This window comes from Colletotrichum lupini, chromosome 7, assembly GCF_023278565.1.
Source record: "Colletotrichum lupini chromosome 7, complete sequence".
NCBI classification, from domain to species: domain Eukaryota; kingdom Fungi; phylum Ascomycota; class Sordariomycetes; order Glomerellales; family Glomerellaceae; genus Colletotrichum; species Colletotrichum lupini.
In genome coordinates this window covers 2,093,447-2,113,131 of record NC_064680.1, presented here as the reverse complement: position 1 = coordinate 2,113,131, position 19,685 = coordinate 2,093,447, and the positions used below count along the sequence as shown (strand labels likewise).

General features: G+C 54.2%; 8 protein-coding genes across 8 annotated transcripts; 4 read left to right on the top strand and 4 right to left on the bottom strand.

The window, feature by feature from the left end:
- Positions 1 to 309: 309 nt before the first annotated feature.
- CLUP02_13653 (uncharacterized protein) lies at positions 310 to 3,006 on the bottom strand (the record flags this gene model as incomplete). The annotated part of the gene is made up of 4 exons (XM_049292591.1): positions 310 to 686; positions 742 to 2,712; positions 2,773 to 2,922; positions 2,979 to 3,006. The coding sequence occupies 4 exons, from the start codon at positions 3,004 to 3,006 to the stop codon at positions 310 to 312; spliced, it is 2,526 nt and encodes an 841-aa protein (XP_049149737.1).
- A 584-nt stretch (positions 3,007 to 3,590) lies between these two features.
- On the top strand, positions 3,591 to 4,763 carry CLUP02_13652 (WD domain-containing protein; the record flags this gene model as incomplete). Its single annotated transcript, XM_049292590.1, has 4 exons — positions 3,591 to 3,885; positions 3,939 to 4,038; positions 4,107 to 4,511; positions 4,571 to 4,763. 4 exons carry the CDS (start codon positions 3,591 to 3,593, stop codon positions 4,761 to 4,763), a joined length of 993 nt encoding a protein of 330 aa, XP_049149736.1.
- Positions 4,764 to 4,904: 141 nt separating this feature from the next.
- On the bottom strand, positions 4,905 to 5,781 carry CLUP02_13651 (uncharacterized protein; the record flags this gene model as incomplete). Its single annotated transcript, XM_049292589.1, has 2 exons — positions 4,905 to 5,337; positions 5,393 to 5,781. The coding sequence occupies 2 exons, from the start codon at positions 5,779 to 5,781 to the stop codon at positions 4,905 to 4,907; spliced, it is 822 nt and encodes a 273-aa protein (XP_049149735.1).
- Positions 5,782 to 7,057: 1,276 nt separating this feature from the next.
- On the top strand, positions 7,058 to 8,876 carry CLUP02_13650 (uncharacterized protein; the record flags this gene model as incomplete). The annotated part of the gene is made up of 4 exons (XM_049292588.1): positions 7,058 to 7,447; positions 7,548 to 7,647; positions 7,880 to 7,973; positions 8,150 to 8,876. The coding sequence occupies 4 exons, from the start codon at positions 7,058 to 7,060 to the stop codon at positions 8,874 to 8,876; spliced, it is 1,311 nt and encodes a 436-aa protein (XP_049149734.1).
- Positions 8,877 to 9,344: 468 nt separating this feature from the next.
- CLUP02_13649 (uncharacterized protein) lies at positions 9,345 to 10,470 on the top strand (the record flags this gene model as incomplete). Its single annotated transcript, XM_049292587.1, has 3 exons — positions 9,345 to 9,594; positions 9,645 to 9,824; positions 9,998 to 10,470. The coding sequence occupies 3 exons, from the start codon at positions 9,345 to 9,347 to the stop codon at positions 10,468 to 10,470; spliced, it is 903 nt and encodes a 300-aa protein (XP_049149733.1).
- Positions 10,471 to 11,916: 1,446 nt separating this feature from the next.
- Positions 11,917 to 13,759, top strand: CLUP02_13648 (uncharacterized protein; the record flags this gene model as incomplete). Its single annotated transcript, XM_049292586.1, has 4 exons — positions 11,917 to 11,981; positions 12,158 to 12,266; positions 13,355 to 13,444; positions 13,589 to 13,759. The coding sequence occupies 4 exons, from the start codon at positions 11,917 to 11,919 to the stop codon at positions 13,757 to 13,759; spliced, it is 435 nt and encodes a 144-aa protein (XP_049149732.1).
- A 1,421-nt stretch (positions 13,760 to 15,180) lies between these two features.
- On the bottom strand, positions 15,181 to 18,284 carry CLUP02_13647 (uncharacterized protein; the record flags this gene model as incomplete). The annotated part of the gene is made up of 8 exons (XM_049292585.1): positions 15,181 to 15,490; positions 15,551 to 16,038; positions 16,095 to 16,654; positions 16,707 to 16,988; positions 17,039 to 17,383; positions 17,440 to 17,988; positions 18,054 to 18,098; positions 18,182 to 18,284. The coding sequence occupies 8 exons, from the start codon at positions 18,282 to 18,284 to the stop codon at positions 15,181 to 15,183; spliced, it is 2,682 nt and encodes an 893-aa protein (XP_049149731.1).
- Positions 18,285 to 18,696: 412 nt separating this feature from the next.
- CLUP02_13646 (uncharacterized protein) lies at positions 18,697 to 19,386 on the bottom strand (the record flags this gene model as incomplete). Its single annotated transcript, XM_049292584.1, has 1 exon — positions 18,697 to 19,386. One exon carries the CDS (start codon positions 19,384 to 19,386, stop codon positions 18,697 to 18,699), a length of 690 nt encoding a protein of 229 aa, XP_049149730.1.
- Positions 19,387 to 19,685: the final 299 nt, after the last annotated feature.

The window sequence follows — 19,685 nt, the reverse complement described above, 5'->3', positions numbered from 1 at the left end:
GTTGGAAACCCCACAGTAGTAAGGAATAGGCAAGCGGTTGCACGAGTGGGCGCTTCAGTATCCTTTCGTTCGTCATCTTAAGCGGTGTTGGCGAAGGAGTAAGTCACCGTACCCAATTAGCAAGAAGGCTATAGCAAAAAACTTCTTGAATTGCAACGAGTCTCGAGGAAACAAGTCCTATTCCCTGGACATTCCCAAACGCCGGCGCTGAATATGCTTTAATCGTCCTCCCCAACTAATCCTTGCAACACCCATCTGACACACCATCTCCAACAGCTACTTCTTTTTATCCGTATTCATACAAACGCTTCAATGTCCAATACCGCCAGCGACCCAGTTGTTCCATTCCGGGTTGCCAGGTGGAGGGAAAAGGCCCTGATCTTGCTGTTGCGCTGCGGCAGGTTGACCCTGCTGCCCCTGCTGTTGGAGTCTCTGCGCCTCCTCCTCCCTTCGATGCTGCTGCTGCCTCTGCTGCCTGTAGTAGAGAAGAAGCACCAGGGACAGGGCGAGGAAGACGATGATGAGGCTCTCGGCGATGCCGTCGTCCTCCAGCGGCACGCCGTCTGGGCCCGTTCCGCCGATAGTATCATCAAAGATGTCTTCATAGTACGGGTCGTCATAGAACAGTTGGTCGTCTTGAAGGAAGTTGGCAATCCACTCGCTGAGTGACCAGTCCTTCTTTGGTTCTAATGTGTGTGGTTAGCCGATGTGTATCTCGGTGAATGCGCCGTGTTGACTTACTAGGATCGTCTTGGATTGAGTGAATCGGGCCGTGAGTGAACGTGTTCCATGCGCTTCGGAGGCGGAGCTTCAGTAGACTCAAGGTGACAGGAAGATAAGCCTCCTCATTGACCTCGAGCGCTTGGTCGTAGTATCTCTTGGCCAAGTGGAAGTCCTGGGTCAGGCCAATGCCATTTTCGTGCATCCAACCAAGGTTCCAAAGGGCCTGGGCACTCTGCGAGTAGTCCGAGGCGCCCGTGTAACACTGAACGGCCTTGTTGACGTCCGGCTCGGAACCAATTCCGTGGAAGTAGTAGTCGCCCATCTTGACCTGAGAGTCCACGTTCGACTGCCTGGATGACCTCGTCCAGTACATGAGGGCGAGTCTAGGGTTGTTGAGTAGGTTGGGGCGGGTATGTTGCTGAAGACCGAACCACTCGGGAAGCGGCAGCCAGTCGGGTATTTGGAGTCGTGACTGGACAGGATCAAGAATGAAAGCGACGTTGTTCTGCGCGCGCTCATATCCTTGCTCTGCTGCCATGACGTATTCCAAGAAAGCGAGCTCCTCGTCACCGTAGTAGTAGGCTTGGTTCGCCTCGGCCCATGAGGAAACAAGCGGCTCGGCCTTTTCGGCAACGTTTTTGTAGTAGCCCAAAGCCATCGCGCACGTCTTGTCGCGGCCCACGCCGTTGTATACCATCTCAGCAAGGTAGTAGTGAGCCTCGATCTGGCCGTATCTGGCAGCAAGCTCGAAGTAGTTATTTGCAATGCGGACGTCCTCTGCGCCGCCCTGGTCCAGGTAGAGCACGCCCAATTCGATCTGGGATGGAGCGTAGTCCTGTTCCGCTGCCGCCTTAAAGAGGTCGGTAGCCATGGCAACATTCTTTGGCGTCCCGTACCCGTAAAGCATCATGAGACCGAGTCCATGCTGGGATTGGGCATCTCCGTGAGAGATGCCTCGCTCAAACCATCTCTTTGCTTGATCAAAGCTCTGGTCGACACCATCACCACGCAAGTACATGCGGCCAATGAAGCCAGCCGCCTTACTCGCCGTCTTCTCGATACCCTGCTTATGGTTTTCGATGATACGGCCGTCCTTACGCCAGTACCGTTTCGCCACAGTGAAGAAGTACTTGCGAGCAAGGTCCAGATCCCGGTCGAGACCCCTCTGCCCCTCGTAGTAGATCCTTCCAAGGTTGTAAGATGCCTTGGCGTCGCCCTTTTGCGACATGAGATCGAGGTACTCAATCACATCATCAATGGCGGCATTGGCGTCGGAGTTGGGGCTCACTTTGATGGCGTTCATACCGGCACTCGAAGCGCTAGCACCCTCGCCGTAGACACCGCCAAGCTCATCAGCGATACGATACGACTCGACCACCCAAGCCATGCCGCCGGGTGGGCCCGAACGATACCAGTCCATTGCCTTGTCCGCAACTCTCTTGTAGTACTTGCTTGCAGCCTCGCAATTCTTCGGCGTCGCGATGCCGCTGTGATGGCGGTAGCCAATGGCCATTTCCGCGCGTGTGTCGCCCTGCATCGCTGCAAAAGTGTAGTAGAGGAGCGCTTTTGCCTGATCGGGAGCAACAACATGGCCAATGCCAGTTGCATAGTAAAGACCAATCATGTACTGTGCCGTGCGATTTCCGTGGACCGTCGCGAGGGTGTGGTAATGATCGAAAGCAACCTTGAGGTCTCTCGGGTAGGTGTAGTTGCCATAGAAGTTCATCTCCGCGAGAAGGTACAGCGCGTCCGTGTTGTTTTTCAAAGCAGACTGTTCCAACAGCTTCACAGCCTCCAACAACGGACCTGTGACCTTGGTCTCCTGTGTCTGGTGGCTGCCAGGAACAGGTGCAGCCTTCAGGCTGGGCACGACTTTGAGGGCATATCGGAGCACGGTATAGACGACAGTATAGCGGCGTTCACGTCTGGGGTAGGTTCGGGGTGGTAGCTTGATCAGTTGTTCGATTGCGAGTTCGACTAAGTCCGCTCCTATGGGAAATCAGCTCTGTTAACCGACATTCCCCCCATCATCGCGAATAGTGTACATACCGGGCTGCCTCGGAGGTGGGGTGTGGTGTTCCGGGATAACATCCGTTTGTACTTTCGCATGCTTTCCTTCGCTGCTGTCGTGATTCTTTTCGTAGTCGTTCAAGACCTTTTGCTCGTCGACACAGAATACAGTTGCTGCCTGCAACAGCACTTGATGATATGTCAGCTTACGTTCAGCCGTTTGGATTCAGTGACTTTTAACTTACGGCCTAGCCAGAGCAAAGAACGCCTCATCTCGAACGGTAATTATGTGCCAAATTCGAGCGCAAAGTTCCGCGACATGTTATATCTCACAGATATGCGGTGTCGGGAGAGGGTTTGTTGGTATTCCTAGCAATTACGCAGCTCGGTGCTTTCAGAACAGCTGTCCTGGCTTTAGGTCCACGTAGATGGAATTGGGAGCTCCAAATGAACAGGGATAGTCCACTAAACGAGACTTGATTGGTCGCTAACTTAGCCGGACGCCAGGTACGCAATACCGCTGTAAGCGGGCACTAGTTCGGAATGCTGCGTATTTGTATAACGCGGGGGTTTGCATAAAAACGCTTCTTCATTGACCAGTCCTCCAATGCGCTCACTGGTGATTCTTGCTCAAGTTTCTACGAATTTCATAGTCTGCAAAATTTCGATCTCAGCCGGGTGGAAGTGATAAGGCGGGCGGAAATCTTCAAACTTGTCAAGACCATAGAGGAGAGGTCAAATTTTGAGCTGTCTAAGCTGTGTACCATCGACGCTCAGTAAGTAGTTACAAATCTCAGTTTTTGGTCAAGGGTCCATGCTCATATAAGCCATGCACCAAAGGTCAAGGTGCCGTGAAAATGTACAACCTGTCTTGCGTTGACGGCCATAGATTTGGCGATGTCTATGTTCTCGACATTCAGCGCCTCAACGCTGGTCTGTCCGCCATCTCATCAGATCAGAAACTCAGTCTCTTCGATCCTGCACGAGTGGGACAGGGTCCGATCAAGTCATACCAGACCAACCATGGCAACTTGACATGCCTTAGGACTTTTGACTGGCAAAACTCTATCGTTTGCACGGCGGGAGAAAATGGGGAAGTCTCAGTCTGGGATATGAGGGAAGCGTCAAAGCCGCAGGTCGCTCATTTTGCGGGTATGTTTTCTCGCTCTGAAATATCTAACGAATCTCACTAACACAACGTTCAGCTACTCAGTCGCCTATCTTGTCTATGGCTTGCGACCCTAGGAGCAACACAATAGCACTAGGCACAGAGTTCCAGAACCACACCGCTTCCGTGCTACTCTGGTAAGCCTTCCTTGGATCACGACTACCCACCCCCGCCCGATTACACAGAACTCCTGACACATCCATAGGGATATCAGAGCCGGCCCGAAGCAGAGGCTCCAGTACGATGAAGTCCACAGTGACGACGTCACAGAACTCCGCTTCCACCCTTCAGAATCTCATATCCTCCTCTCGGGATCGACCGATGGCCTCGTCAACGTCTATGACACACGAATTTCGGACGAAGATGAGGTCGTTGTCCAGACGTTGAACCAGGGCTCTGTCCACCACGCCTCCTTCCTCAGCAATACCGAGGTCTATGTGCTGACTCACGACGAGAAGCTGGCCGTGTACAGCGTCGCGGAGGATTGCGGCTCTGGCGCGGCTCTGGTAGACTTTGGCGACGCAAGAGAGACACTGGGCTGCCAGTACATTGCCAACATGACGACAAAGGTTGACGGAAGCGGTGCTATCGTCGGTGCAGGCTCACAAGAGTAAGTCTTGTTGACGAATTGCTCCCAATGTTTGGCAGCGTAGCTAATAAGTGAATCAGCCGCCAAGTCTTTGAGTTGGTACACCTGTCCCGTACCGCCGAAGGCAGCTGGGGCTTCGACAGGGCGAACAGCGTCGGTCTGCCGGGGGGGCACGGCGGGGAGATTGTACGCTCGTTCTGCTTCTACGATGACGAACAGGTTGTCTTCACTGCTGGAGAAGACGGTAATATCAAGGCTTGGAGGCCCACGTAGGTCAGGGATCGAAGAAAGCAAAAGTAAAGAAAAATAGAACTTGAGAACGAAAGTGAATTGTTTTACGGCTATGCTGCTCATTGCGTTTGGGTATCATGGTCCCCCCCCTTTTCGTGTTGCCAAAGAAAGTCATCCCCCGAGTTAGCCGTACTTGTCGTGCTTTCCCTTAACCTTCAACATTAATAACTGCTCGTGGTAATCGCCCTCCCTTCTCGCCCTCTTCAACTTCCTGACTTCGTCGTCCTCGAGTCTGCGCCCTACCGCTTGTTCAAGCTCCTTGCGACTAATCTTTTCCTTTGCCTTTTCTTCCTTGTTCGCTTTGAGCCGCGGCTTGAACCTCGCTTGCATCCTGATACGCCATGTGGTGTTGAATGTGATGGACTCTTCGTCGCCTCTGACGTCCGAGGTGGTAACATTGGGTTTCGGCGGCTTGACAGAGAGGAAGGTATCGCGTAATGTCTGGACTTGGAATGTGCCAGGGGTATCCGCCGTTGCGATGATGTTGAAAGACTCTAATGGTGAGACGGCCGCCGATGTCGCTGACAGCACGCCGTTCTTGTCGCATCCCAGATATCTGTGGCTCGTTAATACATGGCTCCCGTCGACAGCCTTCTGCAAATTATTCTTACTGTCCGTGATGGCCCTTGAACCTGAACTGCTCCGTCCCTGTGATCCTGTTCGCAACCCACACCTGCCGCACGTCGTGCGGCTCAGCCGTAGACGGGTTGCCATCGACGATATTCTCGATCCCAAGCGTAAATATCTTGCCTACGGCATCGCACGCCAAAGCAGTAGGGGGCTCCGTCGGCAAGACGAACATGACGGGTCCGACAACATCCGTCACGGCATCGGCAGACACCCAGCTATCGTCGTCATCGTCCGCGTTCGCCGTCGATGCGGAAGCTCCGCCGGTGCGGGCAACCTCCCCGCCCTGCGCGTCGCGGTCCTGGGCCTCGGCTTCTGCGCGCTTTCTCTTCTTGGGCTTCTTGTCGCCCTTGAAAGACAGGGGCTTGACCATCGCGTTGTATCGCTCGTGTTTCGTGTCTCCCCCTCCGCTCGCAGGACTCGATGAGGAAGGTGAAAGTTGCGTTATCTTGATGCGGTTTTCGGCGATAACCGGTAGGCTTTCTTTTTGGCCAATCTTGGGTGCGTGCTTGACCTTTCGAAGTCTGGGAATGGTGATGAGTAGAGTTCGAGGGACGTTTGAACGTTGTGATTACATAAGGGGCTATCTGTGCCCCTCCCCCACCTTTTAGGTACCGACCCGGCAGGTGGTATCGCGGAAGCTTGTCGATGAGCCTACGATCTGGCTGGATTCCTTCTTGTTTCATTCGTTGCTACCTTTAAACCTCTACAACTCAGATAAACACCATGGTTCAGATCGCACAACCGGTGGTTGTGTCTCTCAACGACCTTAAGGAGGGTGAGTACCGTCGAGCAGGATCGTAGGATGGAACGAACAACAGCTTACATGTGAAATTCACATCATAGGCAACATCCCCTTCGAGACTCTTAAAGAGGCCTTTGGGCCCGAATCTCTAGGTATCCTGGTGGTCAAGGATGTGCCGCCAGAGTTCACTCAGTTGAGGCACCAGACCTTATCTTACGCATCTTACTTGGGCAATCTCCCTGAGGAAGAGCTGGGTACGATGCAAATTGCTACCCGTCTGCCCACCACTGCTTACACATGAGCAGTCAAGCTTGAGAATGAAAAGGCCAAATACCTGACGGGCTGGTCCCTGGGTAAAGAAACACTCAAGAATGGCCAAGTTGACACATTCAAGGGTTCATACTATGCCAACTGCGCATTCTACGTTGATGCAACTCTCGACTGTGCTAAGCCGACGGCCGAGTTTAACCAAAATAACTTTCCCGAGTACCTCTCGCCAAATATCTGGCCTTCACAAGACGTCCTTCCGGGGTTCAAGCCGAGTGTGGAGAGTCTTTGCCGAGTCATCATTGATGCGGCCGTTTTGGTAGCCCGAGCATGCGACAGATTTGCCGAGTCTGAGATCCCAGGATATACCAAAGGGTACCTTGAACACGTTGTCAGTACATCGAACACGACCAAAGCGCGCCTTCTGCACTACTATCCGCAGACGAAAGAGGCCCTTTCCAAGATTGGTGCAGCCGACGATGACTGGTGAGCCACTGGATTGTGACCGCCTTCAGAAATCCACTAATAGATACAAGGTGCTCGAGACATAAAGATCATGGGTTAGTCGGCCCCTTCTAGCAACGATGCTGCTGGTACTAACACACTCGGTAGATGCCTGACTGGTCTGACATCTGCCATGTTCATCGACGAGAAGGAGACTTCTACCGTGGTACCTGAAGCCACGAACAATACGATAGCAAGCCTACCACCTTTGTCGGAGCTGGCCGCGTCTCCCGATCCGTCAGCAGGGCTGTATATCGAGTCGCGGGGCGGAGAGACGGTACAGGTCAAGATACCGCGGGACTGCATCGCTTTTCAGACCGGCGAAGCTCTAGAGCGCATCACGGGCGGCAAGTTCAAGGCAGTACCGCACTTCGTAAGGGGAGTCAGGGCAGCTGTGAGCGACGGACGCGTCGCGCGTAACACGTTGGCCGTCTTCACCCAGCCAAACCTTGGCGAGGAGGTGGACAATGAGCAACACATAACGTTTGGCGAGTTTGCGCGGGGCATCGTGGCCAAGAACACTGTAACATAAGAGTGTCATCGTTCCGCTGATGAGAGTGTAAACGAAGCATGTCAAAGGTCACAGTCGGCTTGTTGATTGCTCCGGTGTATGTGACTAGTAGTCGAGTGTAGCCGACCCCGATGTTGGATTTGTCAAGATTGTTCGGGGCCACACGGTGGGGCACCCGACAGCAGGGGCCCGGCCGGTAGTCCCGGAGCTCGGTACTTGGTGTTGAAGGGGCCAGTCTATACTCCGAAAGGCAGCTCGGAGCCGTAGCTGTATATTCCAAATGATAGACTTAGAGGACTAGCCAAGCCGAGGCCCAAGAGGCGCAGAACGATAGCGCATGAATTCTCTAGAATTGCGTGATGCTAATGGTGAGTTTCGAGGTTGCTCAGTCAGCAAAGCTTTCGTGCGCTTGCATCATGATTGCAAAACCTCACCTATTGGCAGCTACTCTGTGGACAAGGAGCTCTATCAACACCCGGAAGCTACCCCGCCCCCGCCGCCTGCTCCAATGGGGGCCTTTCGTCACCACTTCTGTCAGGTAAGGTATCCGTATTGCTGCTGCTGGGCCACCTGTAGGTATCTCATATCCCCCAGACAAAGCTCCATGAAGCTCCCCTCGAACGTGTTATTAAACCTGACTCGACGCCCAATCTTTGCGTCGTCTCTATTCCCACTCATCCCATCCTCGAGTTCGACGATACCACTCACCAGTAGAAACACTGCCCGCCTCCAACGCAACATAAGCACCACCGCCACATCCCGTTTCCGCTACACATCACCAGCAATGGCCGTACCGCCCAAATTCGCAGCTCACAAGCTGACCTTCGGAGCGGAACCCAAGCCCTCGGCCGACGGCGTCCCCGCGCAGCCGCACACCATCGAGCTCTACCTCGACTACGTCTGCCCCTACTCCGCCAAGCAATTCAACACATTTTACAACGCCGTCGTGCCCGCCATCCGCGCGAACCCGGCCTGGGCCGCCAACCTCGAGGTCATCTTCCGTCAGCAGGTCCAGCCCTGGCACCCCTCGAGCACCTTGGTTCACGAGTCCGCCGTGGCCGTCGTCAAGACCGCGCCCGCCAAGTTCTGGGCGTACAGCGACGCCCTCTTCAAGGCGCAAAAGGACTACTTTGACGCCAACGTCGTCAACGAGCCGCGCAACGAGACGTACAGGCGCCTCGCCAAGCTCGCGGGCTCCGTGGGCGTCGACGAGAAGGCGGTGCTGGACCTGCTCGTCGTCTCGGACAAGCCCGACGCCGAGGGCGCGCTCAACGTCGGCAACGGCGTGACCAACGACTTCAAGGTGCTCATCAAGCTCGCGCGGTTGACGGGCGTGCACGTCAGCCCCACGGTGCTGTTTGACGGGTACCCGAACAACGAGATCAGCTCCGGCTGGACGCTTGACCAGTGGAAGGAGTGGCTTCAGAAGAACATTGTCTGACTTGAAGGGCGGCGGGGTTCGGCGCGGGATCACCGGCTTTGAGACGATGAGGTGCTGTTTGGTGCTCTGTTAGCTAGTAGGGAATCTGGCAGGGTTTCCAGGTTGGATTCCCATAGTAGCGGTCTTCAGTCACGTCAATCATTTAACCTAGCATAGCCAACTTGTTCCCGAGAGTCAATCAAATAAGAAGAAACAAAATTCATGCCAATTGCAGCTCGTGACGATTAATCGTTATCCTCATGAATTTCGGCGATGTTGAAATGTCGTACACCATCCGGGCGCTGGATACCGATTAAGTCAAGTCGCGTCGCGTGGGGAAAAATTAATTAGTACCAGGGAAGGTAGATGCGTGCAGTGACCTCATCCGACCTCAGCATTCTCATCTCACCATCAACCTCTCACTCTCCCTAATCCACCCATTTCACTCACTCACTCACTCTTCCCCTTTTCCCTTTGGACAACCTCACAATGTCCCTACTGCGGCTCGCCTTCATACGGCAACCCCCACAAACGATCCGAATCCTCCCCACGATACGCCAATGCGCTCTCCGTCCTACCCTCCGGAAATCTCTTCTTCAGAACCAGCAATGTAGCCTGAGACGGCCCTTTGCCTCCGCACCACCGCCGCCGACCACCGCCCCCCGGGCCGTCACCACACCACCGAAGCCGAACTCAGCCGGCGCCGGAGGCTCTGCCGGTCCCCGGGCCGGGAACCCACGTGAGTAGTAGACCCATCCATACTTCATCTCACTGTCTCTGCACACAAAGCTAACGGTGACCTACCAGAACTGCCGGAGCGACTACTCATCTACCACGCCGGCACCGGTCGGACGGCCTTTCTGGCCTTTTGGAAAATCACCACCGTCTTCTCATGCGTCTTCTTCTGCTTCGTAGCTGCTCCCAGCTACGTCCGCGCCGAAGATAAGACGCTTACTGAGGCAGCGGGATGTAAGCTTCTCACCTCATATCTCACTCACACGTTGGCTGCATTCCCATCCCATCATTCCCTATTCTCCTCCTCATAACCTCCCCCTTTGCTACACAAACCTCGCAGCATCTGCTATTTCCAAACCATTCTCGCATCCCATAAACCATCGCACAAATACTAACACCCGATCCAGTGGCCGCCTGCGGCATCATCCCCTTCCTCTTCGTAGCCTACACCTCGGCCCCCTTCGTAACCTACATCTACCTCCGCCTGCCCCCCTACGCGCGCCAATCCCGCGCCCTCCTAGAACGCTACGTCCGCACCCTCCCGCCCACAGCTCAACTCGAGATCGGCACAATGGGCCTCGCCACCCGTCCCCGTCTCACGGCCGTCACGGCCGCCGAGCTCCGTCCCGTGGCCGCGGACAGCGGGCCCTTGGCCACGCGCCTCGGCATCGTCACGCACACCAAGGACGTCTCGGCGCTGATGGCGAAGCGGAGGTGGTATCACTACCGCCCCGTCGGCCAGTTTGGTATCAACAGCGTTGAGGCGGGCGGGAAGGCGAGCAGCAGTGGTAGCAGCGGCGGCGGCAAGGGCGCTAGTCATGGCGTTAACGATGGGTGGGTGTGGAATATTGTGCGCGAGTCGCTGGGTAAGCGCAAGTGAGCAGGGCGAAAGGGTTGGCCGGTTTGCCAAGCGCGTCCCACCATGTATTCGAGACTCTTGAGTCAAGGAGAGAGAAGTGCCGGTCAGGGTGACGGTAGCATTGTACGATTCAAGCAAGACCGAGAGAGGGCGAAAGTGTACATACGCACGTTCTGCTAGTCGTGTACGGCGCTCTCTGCGTTGTCAGATTATCTATCTAGAAGAGGGTGTGCCCCTGAGGGTGGAGGCGTGGATGATCGGAAGCCCACGCGGGGATTCCGGTATTCATCACGAGTGGCAAAGCATCACGTTCGGTATTGATGCCGGGAGACAAACAACATCGATTTGTATACTATCAAACAACAACAAAAAAAGTTACAGGTGATGCCTCACCCCTTCCCTGGCGCAGACGCACTGCCACTAGTCATTCGATTTCGCCACAGTCTAAAAGCTGCTGATCGAGTCAAGGACTTAAGTCGCAATAGGAGAGCTATTTTGGACCCCGTCTAACGGTAAGGGTAGGATCGAATCATCGTAGCATGTTCCATAACGTGGTGGAGGGTATTCGTACTTTGCCCATATAAGAGGCGAAAAAAAAGAGAGTGCTCTACCTAGGTTGAACCATGTTCCGGGAAGCAATCGCCATCGCACGTTTTTCGACGCTGACAACCTCGGGATGTCCAAGTTGCCTTCCTCGTCCAATACTCTTCCCACTTGCCCCTCCAACTCGGTCCCAAACCAGGGGCTTTTCTCGTGTAGAGTGTGAAAATGTTGGCTTGTTGGTTGTCAGGAAACATGAGGGGAGAGATGTAACCATAACCATGCTGCGAAAGGGTCTAGAACCAACACACTCACAAACCGAGGCTAATAACGAAAACGAGCTGACTCTGCGTCTGCCGGGGCCACAGTTCAGCCCCAAAGCCCCATTTCCAGCCGTCACCACCACCACCACCACTGGGAAACTCACGGCGAGGAATCCGTTTCTCTACAATACGCTGGTTGGCTTTGCTCCTCTCTGCCCTCCCTCTTCGGCCACCTCCGTCCGTCCGTCCGTCTGTCCGTCGCCGTCGCCGTCATCCGCCGCCGGAAGACGGCCTCCGCACCTGTTACCTCACCACACCCATTTGTATCCGGGCGCCGAGTAAAAACCCGAAATACACCTACCACTAAACTCCGAAGTCATTCCGTCGTACACAATCTCACACACCCTCCCCCTCTTCTATGTTGGTGCCAGTGGGATGGAAGGTAGGTAGCCAGTACGTACGTCCACCGCCCCCCGGGAACCAATAAGTCACCCATATCTCTAGAATTGCTGATGCCTCATTATCGCTGCCTCACCGTGTACTTCTACCTGTGAGAAAGAGCAACCTTTCCTTCACCCTTGAAACTCGGCACCCGGCAGTCGCATCTGGTACCATACTGCAAAAATATGTTGAAATTCAAAAGGCGAATGAGGAAGAGCGCATAATGATCAACCCTATCATCCCGATGCAAGTACGTGTGCACTCGGAGACCGGGTTGTCAACGCCCGGGTAAGTCACGAATCTACCCGTAAAGCAAATCGGGACTCAATAGTAGAGATGAAATTGTGTCTTGGAACTCTACCGTACCTTCGAGTGACTTGCCATTATGCTTGTGTCATGTTTTGCAAAGCCCATGAGGGAGGGAAGGAGGGGGGGGGGGGCAACATCGCTTTCAATGTTTAAAGTCCGAAACAACAAGACGCACGTCAAAAGGATGCAAGCACGCATTCCAAAACGACATCACCAAGCTTGACCGTCGGCCACGCCGAGAAACCTCAATCCCAACAAGAAAGTGTGAGCGTACGCAGTCAAAAAAAACATGAGACGGAAAAGACAAAAGCGGGGAAACCCGTGGACTATGAGGATCCTCCTCCCCAGTCTACCTACCTTACATTGAAAAAAAAAGATGCGATGAAAAATGGAAGCAAGATTCGAGTCTATTGGACCTGCATGTCCCAGATCACAGATGGTATGCATGTGAGATGGACATCCACACATCCTTGGAATGTCCTTCCCCCCCCCTCTCTTCATCCAGCCCTTTGCAGTTTGCACACCCCTCTTCTCAGAGGGATTCAAACCCCCCCCTCACCGCTGCACGCCACGCATATTCTTGCGTCAACTTTCCCGCGCATTTCGCACCTTACATCGGCGATACAGGAACCCGGTCTGGCCGCCGTTGCGCGGCCAAAAGAAAGAGACTACCTTACGGGGTTTGGTACACTAGGTACTCGTAGGCGACCATCGTTGCAAATGTTAGAAAAAAACGTGCCAATGCCAAACTCTAATGGCGACCTTATCTCGAAACAACGTCACCCTTGGCCTAGGCAAAGGGGTTGCAACGATACTCGCTCCCGCACTCCGTACTGCATACTTGATGTAGGTAGGTATGGCAAGGGCAAATCTCCAACATCTCCAAACATCTCTTTTGCTTCCCGCCGCTTGCTGCCATCCATCCCATCCATCACTTTGGGAGAGTTCATCGAACCCGACCCGAACGAACCCGGTCCTGGCCGCGAAACACGAGGCACAGATAACTACATGCCCCTACTCAGTACCTACCCACCCATGCATATGCCAGCGCGGTGCAGACTGCAGTGAACCCAACTCCTCGGCCGATCTGGTACACGTACCCACGCGATGTCTCTCTCCAAGGACTCTTCAAATTCTTGAACTCACCGTCCTCGTTCCCTGTCCCCCGTCATTCGAATGAGTGACGAACATGGACTGTTCTCGACCCTGCCCATCACTTTTTGCGTGTTAAATTTAACCTTTCCCTCCTGCGTGTACTCGGTAAAGGAACACACCCCCCCGGACCCGTCGCCGAACCCTACACTGCCTTACCTAACCGGCAATCGCTCATTGCTACCAACGGCAAACCACAGCGGCAATCGTCGTCATTGCGAAGCGAAGCAGAAGCAGAAGGGGAAGACGACGAGAAGAAGCTAAATTATGCGGTTTTCGTCAGCGGTGATGTAAGCTTGCGACTCAACCGTCTCACCACATTGAAGTTTCCAAGCGATGCTCTTCCTCCCTTGGGCCCTGGGTCCTGGCTCCTGGCTCAAGGGTCCCCCCGTTGAATGTCACTGCTCCCCACACTTTCTCTCGCCGATCAAAAGAGGCTCGAAACTACATACCCAGAGCTTTCCGAACAGATGCCCCGACATCCGACTCCCGGCTTCCGCGCCGTTGCGTCGCTCTTCTTCTCCATCTCCAGGCTCCGTCTGCGGTGCGGCTTGCTCTACGGGGTACGGGGGAGGCCGACGGAACAGCCGAGGACGACAGTGTAAATACTTTTTTTCGTGTGGGATAAAACGGGCAGTCGTAAGTACTAGGTAGCTGTTGCTGTATAAGCGAGGTCAGACGTATCACGTAAGTAGGTATACCTACCACCCCGCTGTGTAGCCTCAAAAAAAAAAGACAAAAGAAACGCTTTTGCCGACCGCCGAGACAATATACACTCCGTACCTTGGCTTCACCTTCAAACCTGTCGGTCAGCCCGTTTGCCCCGTCAAGGCTCAACGTTGTTTCCAGTGGAGGTTCCCTTTTTACTCGCCCTCTGATAGCTTAGAGGTGTGTGTGGTGTGTGGGTGTATGAGTGTTGCGTACCCGCGTATAGGGGAAAAACGTCTTGTTTTTTTTTCTGGAAAGGAAGTTGAGACCATCTGCTTATGCAAAGTGTATTTGGGGGTGGGCGTCTTGCTCAACGTGCGGCTGAATGAACCCTGTGAACATGTCAACATCAGATGCCGTGGCCAATCAACTCGTTCAATCGCGAGACTTTGCGACCGCTTTGGGGACTTCCCGGTAGGAGCTCTCTCGCCTCGGGCACCTCACGTACATACACCACACCCAGATCTACCCATTGTCGACTTCCCGTCTCACCCCCCTTCCAAACGTCTTACTCCTTGCTTGCCAAGCAAACGATACAGCGAATGCCCGTTTCTGCGGGTTGCCTCTCGTTTTGCTGGTGTCTTATTCACTTCACATTGCTAGATGGTTTGAATTTGTATGCGCGCGCAAGGTGGTATCATGTCCGTATTGATCGGTCCTAGTCAATGGAAGCAACGAAACTCTTCTCTCTCTCCTCTTACAGTTACTTTTTTGGGCCTTTCCATGATTGTGATAGTAAGCAAACAGGACTCCTCGTTCGCGTTGCCAGGGTGAGCGCCGTCCGTACGCCGAACCAAATTGGGCCGCGTCGTTGGCTCCGTCATGAGGCAACATGCCAAATATAGTAATACAGTCCAGAAATACAGACCAGGACACCGCTTCGCCAACCTTCCCTCTCTCTCTTTCTTCGCACCGTCCCGAAAAAACAAAAGCCTCTTGGGAGCCCCATTCCCGGCTGGGGGCCATGCTTCCGAAGGGGCATGAGTGACGCCGGCGCCCGACATGGATCTTCCGTTGTGTTCCCCTCCTCCTCATTTTCATCGTAATCGTGTACATGTATTTCGTCGCGAGAATAAACCGTGTATAAGGCGAACGAGGACCGTAGAAAGCGAAAATCCAAGATATGTACGTGAATCGCTGTAGCTGAAAGGGGCACCTATTCGTCGGTCCAGAGGCGGTTCGCGGAGGCACCCCATAGGCTGGCAAGTGTTGTTATGAACCGGTAAATCGTCGTCGCTATACCAAAGGTATAAAACATCCCGTAGATGTTGCCGACAAGAAGGTTAGGTAGCTTTGCAAAAATCAATTTGGAAATGGCTCATCGCCGTTTCATCATAGGACCACTGCCATCGTAATCCCAGGCCCGCTTGAGACCGCCTTCGTAGACACTGGCCACGGACTCCTGCCACATCGCCGGCGAGACAAAAGTCTGCACGGGGGCTGCAGAGTATTGTTGCGCCAACTGTTGAGAGGCCACTGGGAGAGTAGCATTGACAGCCTGAATGTCTTGGAGAGACGGGGCTTCGGGTGCACCTGAAGACGGAGAAACACTAAGCGAATTGGACTGGGGAGGCAGCGTCGAAGGCTGTGGTTGGACCTGAGGCGTACCGAAAGACGTGTTCCATTGTCTGTAGACATGTATTAGCGGGTGCCTTCGTTGAAGTATGTGATTGTCGACAACAACTTACTCAAAAATACGTGCGGGATTCCACGCTGGCGCATCCGACAACGACATGGCTTGCTGCATTCCCGGCGCTTGGGAACCTTGACTTGCCATCATGACGAGTGACTGTATAGCAGGCGAGTCACTCTTGGTATCCACAGGTCCGGCAGAAATAGGAGGTGTGATGGGGTGGCTGGTATAACTGACTTGGGAGTGTTGAAGGTTCTGCGTGTCCAACTGGTGGTCCAAGGAAGCAGTGCGTGCCATACCCGGCCTGTAACCCCTTGGAGGACTGGAATGGTTGGATGATTGGGGGCTGCCGTAAGGGAAGCTGGGCTTGAGGACAAAGGGTTTCCTGACGTCAGCAGAAAACGCTTCGCGCACCGCGTCGACTTGCTTCTGCAGGTCGGCCATCGGCCAAACCGACATGACCCTTTCGAGCACTCGCATGTGTCTCGTGAAGAACTCTCTCGCATCAGTGTTCAGATCAGGGTCTGGGGAGACGACGGCCACCTGTGTACCATAAAAGTTAGAGAGCCAGTAACGGGGAATCGCAGATCATAACCCACCAGATGGAGTACAATGCAACACAGTCCACAGTAGACGGTGAAGCTGAACCCACGAAGCATACACTGCAGTCCAGGGAATCCGAATGAATTCAAAACAGCCTCCTGGAGCCGGCATAGAGCCTTGGCAGAAGAGTAGCAGATCATCATGTGCTGTTTCCATTGTCCATCTTGCGCGTTCGGGTCCAGGAAATTCAGCTGCGGTCGATGAAGCAGAATCAGGGTTAGATAGTAGTAGGAATGCAGGTTGCCGATGTAAGGTGACGAAAGCCATGGCGGCGAGCCGTCGGGCGGGAAAGTAACCGACAAATCCGCTGGAAGATCATTCAACCAGGCATTCAAGGCCGGGTTGAGCTGCACAAACTCGGGATCGACGCCCCAATCCTTCGTCTTCTTCTTCTTGAGATGGCCATAGGCCGTGTTCATGCGGCTGACGTTGCGGACAATTCGTGCGAAATAGGTGAAGTTACGGGTGATGTGGTACTCAGAGTCGTCGCCTCCAGGGATTGGGCGTGGGACGCTGAAATCGATGGAATCCAGCTCCACGGCGAGATCAGTACGGCCTAAGGGAATTAGCAAAATCTCACAAAACGTCGAGAAAGACCAGGTGCCAACCTTGGGGAGAACCAATCATGGTTTCGCACACAAAGATAGACTGCCAGATTCGACTCTTCATCTGACAATCCAAGGGAGAAGAGCCACACGGCCTTCCCGCTTGATGATCCGTGTAGTGCTCGTCCAGACCAAGATCCTTACCCATCTGAACGCACTGGACAATCGTCATCCACGAGCGGTAGTAGTAACCACGCTTTGGTGCTGCCTCCCGAGCTTTCAGGATGAGGAGCAGGGCTTGCAAAGTGCTCAGCCTCGGTACGTCCATGAAAGAGTCGGCGTGCTCTGTCATGGTTGTTAGCCTTTGCCTATCCAGCTGACGAGTGTTTTCATACTTGTTGCCAAAGCGAGCCACTGCTGCCCTTGGGCAGGGTCGTCGGCTAGTCTTCCACCCATGGCGAAAAGAGCTTCGAGAATGAGAGGCGATACGGATTCTCTGTTCGTATTCCACTGGTGATAGAAGACACTTTTGCTGAGAACAGGCACGTAGGGATGCACGTGGCTGAAGAAGAGATCAAAGTAGTGCATGACCGTCTCGTCATCCGGCATTAGTTCAGGTGGGATGCGAATCTTGAGGCCTGGTCCGGTGATAATTGGCGGAAGAGGAGTCTTGTACTCCTCATCCTCAACGGCGGGCTCCTCATCATGCAGAAAAGAGGCCTTGTTCCTCAAGTACGGCGCTGTATTACGCGTCAGTAACTCTACTACGTACGGAAAGCTGCGAGAGAGGGCCTACCTGTTCCAGCTTCGTTGACCTTCAGGGAGCCCAGAAGATCAGCAAGATCTGATTGCTGGTAGGAACCGTCATTGGAGTAGGTGTCGGGAGGGGAATCTGGGCGTTGACTCTGCTGGAGAGGCGGCGTTGGAAATACGTTGTGACCGGTGTAAGGCTGCTCCATCATAGAGGAAGAAGGAGAAACCGTGGTGTAGTGCATGTTATGTTGATGGACCTGCTGGTCGGAGTAGTGGACGGGTGGAAAGACGTTGGGATCTGAATATGCGCCCTGTGCAGCATACATCGAAGGGTTGGGCTTCTGGGCCCCTGCCATCATGGACTGTTGCTGCATAGGAACTTGCTGGCGGAAGCTGTTCTGCAGTTGCGATGAGGCGGCAGCGAACTCATCCCCGACCGGCTCATAGGCGTCGGTCGAGGTGCCATCGTACTGGCCATTGGGGCGCACACAATGGAGCTTGAGTCTGATACACGCCGAGCAGGGCCAGGTGTTCGTTGTGGCCGCATCGCACTTGATCTTTCTTCTTCTGCATCCTTCACAAGCTCTCATCACTTGATTTCATCAGTTTAGCTAGACTGCCCGCATAAATCATTTGTCCAAGGGAAAGTGAGCATACCCTTCAATCGCTTATGGCGATTGTGTTCATCCACGAAGACATAATCTACAGAAAGGCACATTTGGTTAGACAAGACGTTGTGGGCAAACCGGAGCGGAGGGCGGTAGAGGTGGAGGTGGATGGCGCACTCTTTTGGGTTTCCCGTTGAGGGAACTGCTGCGGCGCAAAAGAGAAGCTGCCCATCTGGGAGCTCTGAGGCAAGATGCGCCTCACGGAGGGATCGTTTGACATTGTGATTTGGGCGTGACGAGTCGATTTGTTGGTAGCGGTGAGGTCGTGGAAGTAGCCTCGAACGGAGAGCGGAGTCAAAGAAGCGGTTACATTCAAGCCGGTTGCTTGAGTTCTGGGTATGCGTAGCTGGCGACGACCGTCCCGACCTGGCCGCGCACTCGGCGGCTCTTGCTCTCTCTCACTCGCGCTCGCTCGCTCGCTCTCACTCTCACTCTGAGTGAGTCCTTCAGTGCTGGAGATGTCGGCGACTAGACAGACGTGTCTTGTGCAAAAGACTTGTTGGAAAAGAGGAAGTTGTAGGAAAAGAAAGTACCAGAGGGGAGTTGTGTCTCGAATTTCTCTCTCTGGGAGCGCGCTGGGCTAGGAATTGTCCGGATTGGTGGGTGATGGTGAGGGGGTACGCGGGAGAAGGTCAAGCCTTATTATGAATGGACGACAGGTCCCGGCGTGAGGCGTGAAGGGTTGACGTGGGTAGACCTAGACGGGGAGGCGACCGGGGTAAGGAACAAGATCTGGGCTGGGTACACACAGGCAGGGTCATATCACTGAGCTGCTGGGGCCCAGAGGAAACCGATGTTCGATGATGGATGCGACCAGGAGTCGATGGGGGGAGGGGGGCCAGGACCCAGGACCGCCTAGGATGGCAGGGTAGGCTAGACAGAGGTGGACAGTGCTGTGAGGAGGTGAGGATGAGGAGAAGAGGAGCGGCAACGAAGGAGAGCAAGAGAAGAGGTGTGTGTGTGTGCGTATGCGTGTGAGTGTGTGTGTCCAGGGTTGCAGGAGGCGGACAGGGTTGCGTGAAGGTAAGGTATCCGTACTCCGTAGTTGCAGTGTGAGTGTGGTTGTGAGGTAGCGTCGTCGAAGGGTGTTGGAGAGAGGGAAGACTTGACTTGGGAATTTGGGACCTTGGGTGTGGATTGTGGAGTGGATAATGGGAAGAGAGAGAGAGCGTGAGTATGAGAGACAGAGAGAAGGAGAGAGAGTGTGTGTGAGAGGTGTGTGGGTGTGTAAATGTGTTCCTATGCGGATGTGGAGGAGGGCGTTTTGCCTTCTTGCCTCCCTGACGGATCTCATCTTTCTTGCTCTCTCCCAGAGTCCCCATCAACTTACTAGTGTGAGGTAGAAGAAGATGGGCTCCTCTTTGCCCCTCTGGCAAGCTCGCCTCTCACTGTGCAGCATCATGTCCATTGCGATCCCGGTACCTTGCGGCTTTGAGAGATGGCTGGATGCGGTGTTCGTACCTCATCTCACAGAGAAGGTATCCATACCAATGCCTACGCAGTATCCGTATAGCGCTCTGCTTTCTGAACGAATATCCGTACCTTGGGGCCAGACAAGGCAGGCCGAGACGCAGAGCTGGCGGGGGGGGGCCAGCGTGCAGGGCAGCGTTGCAAGTCCAGA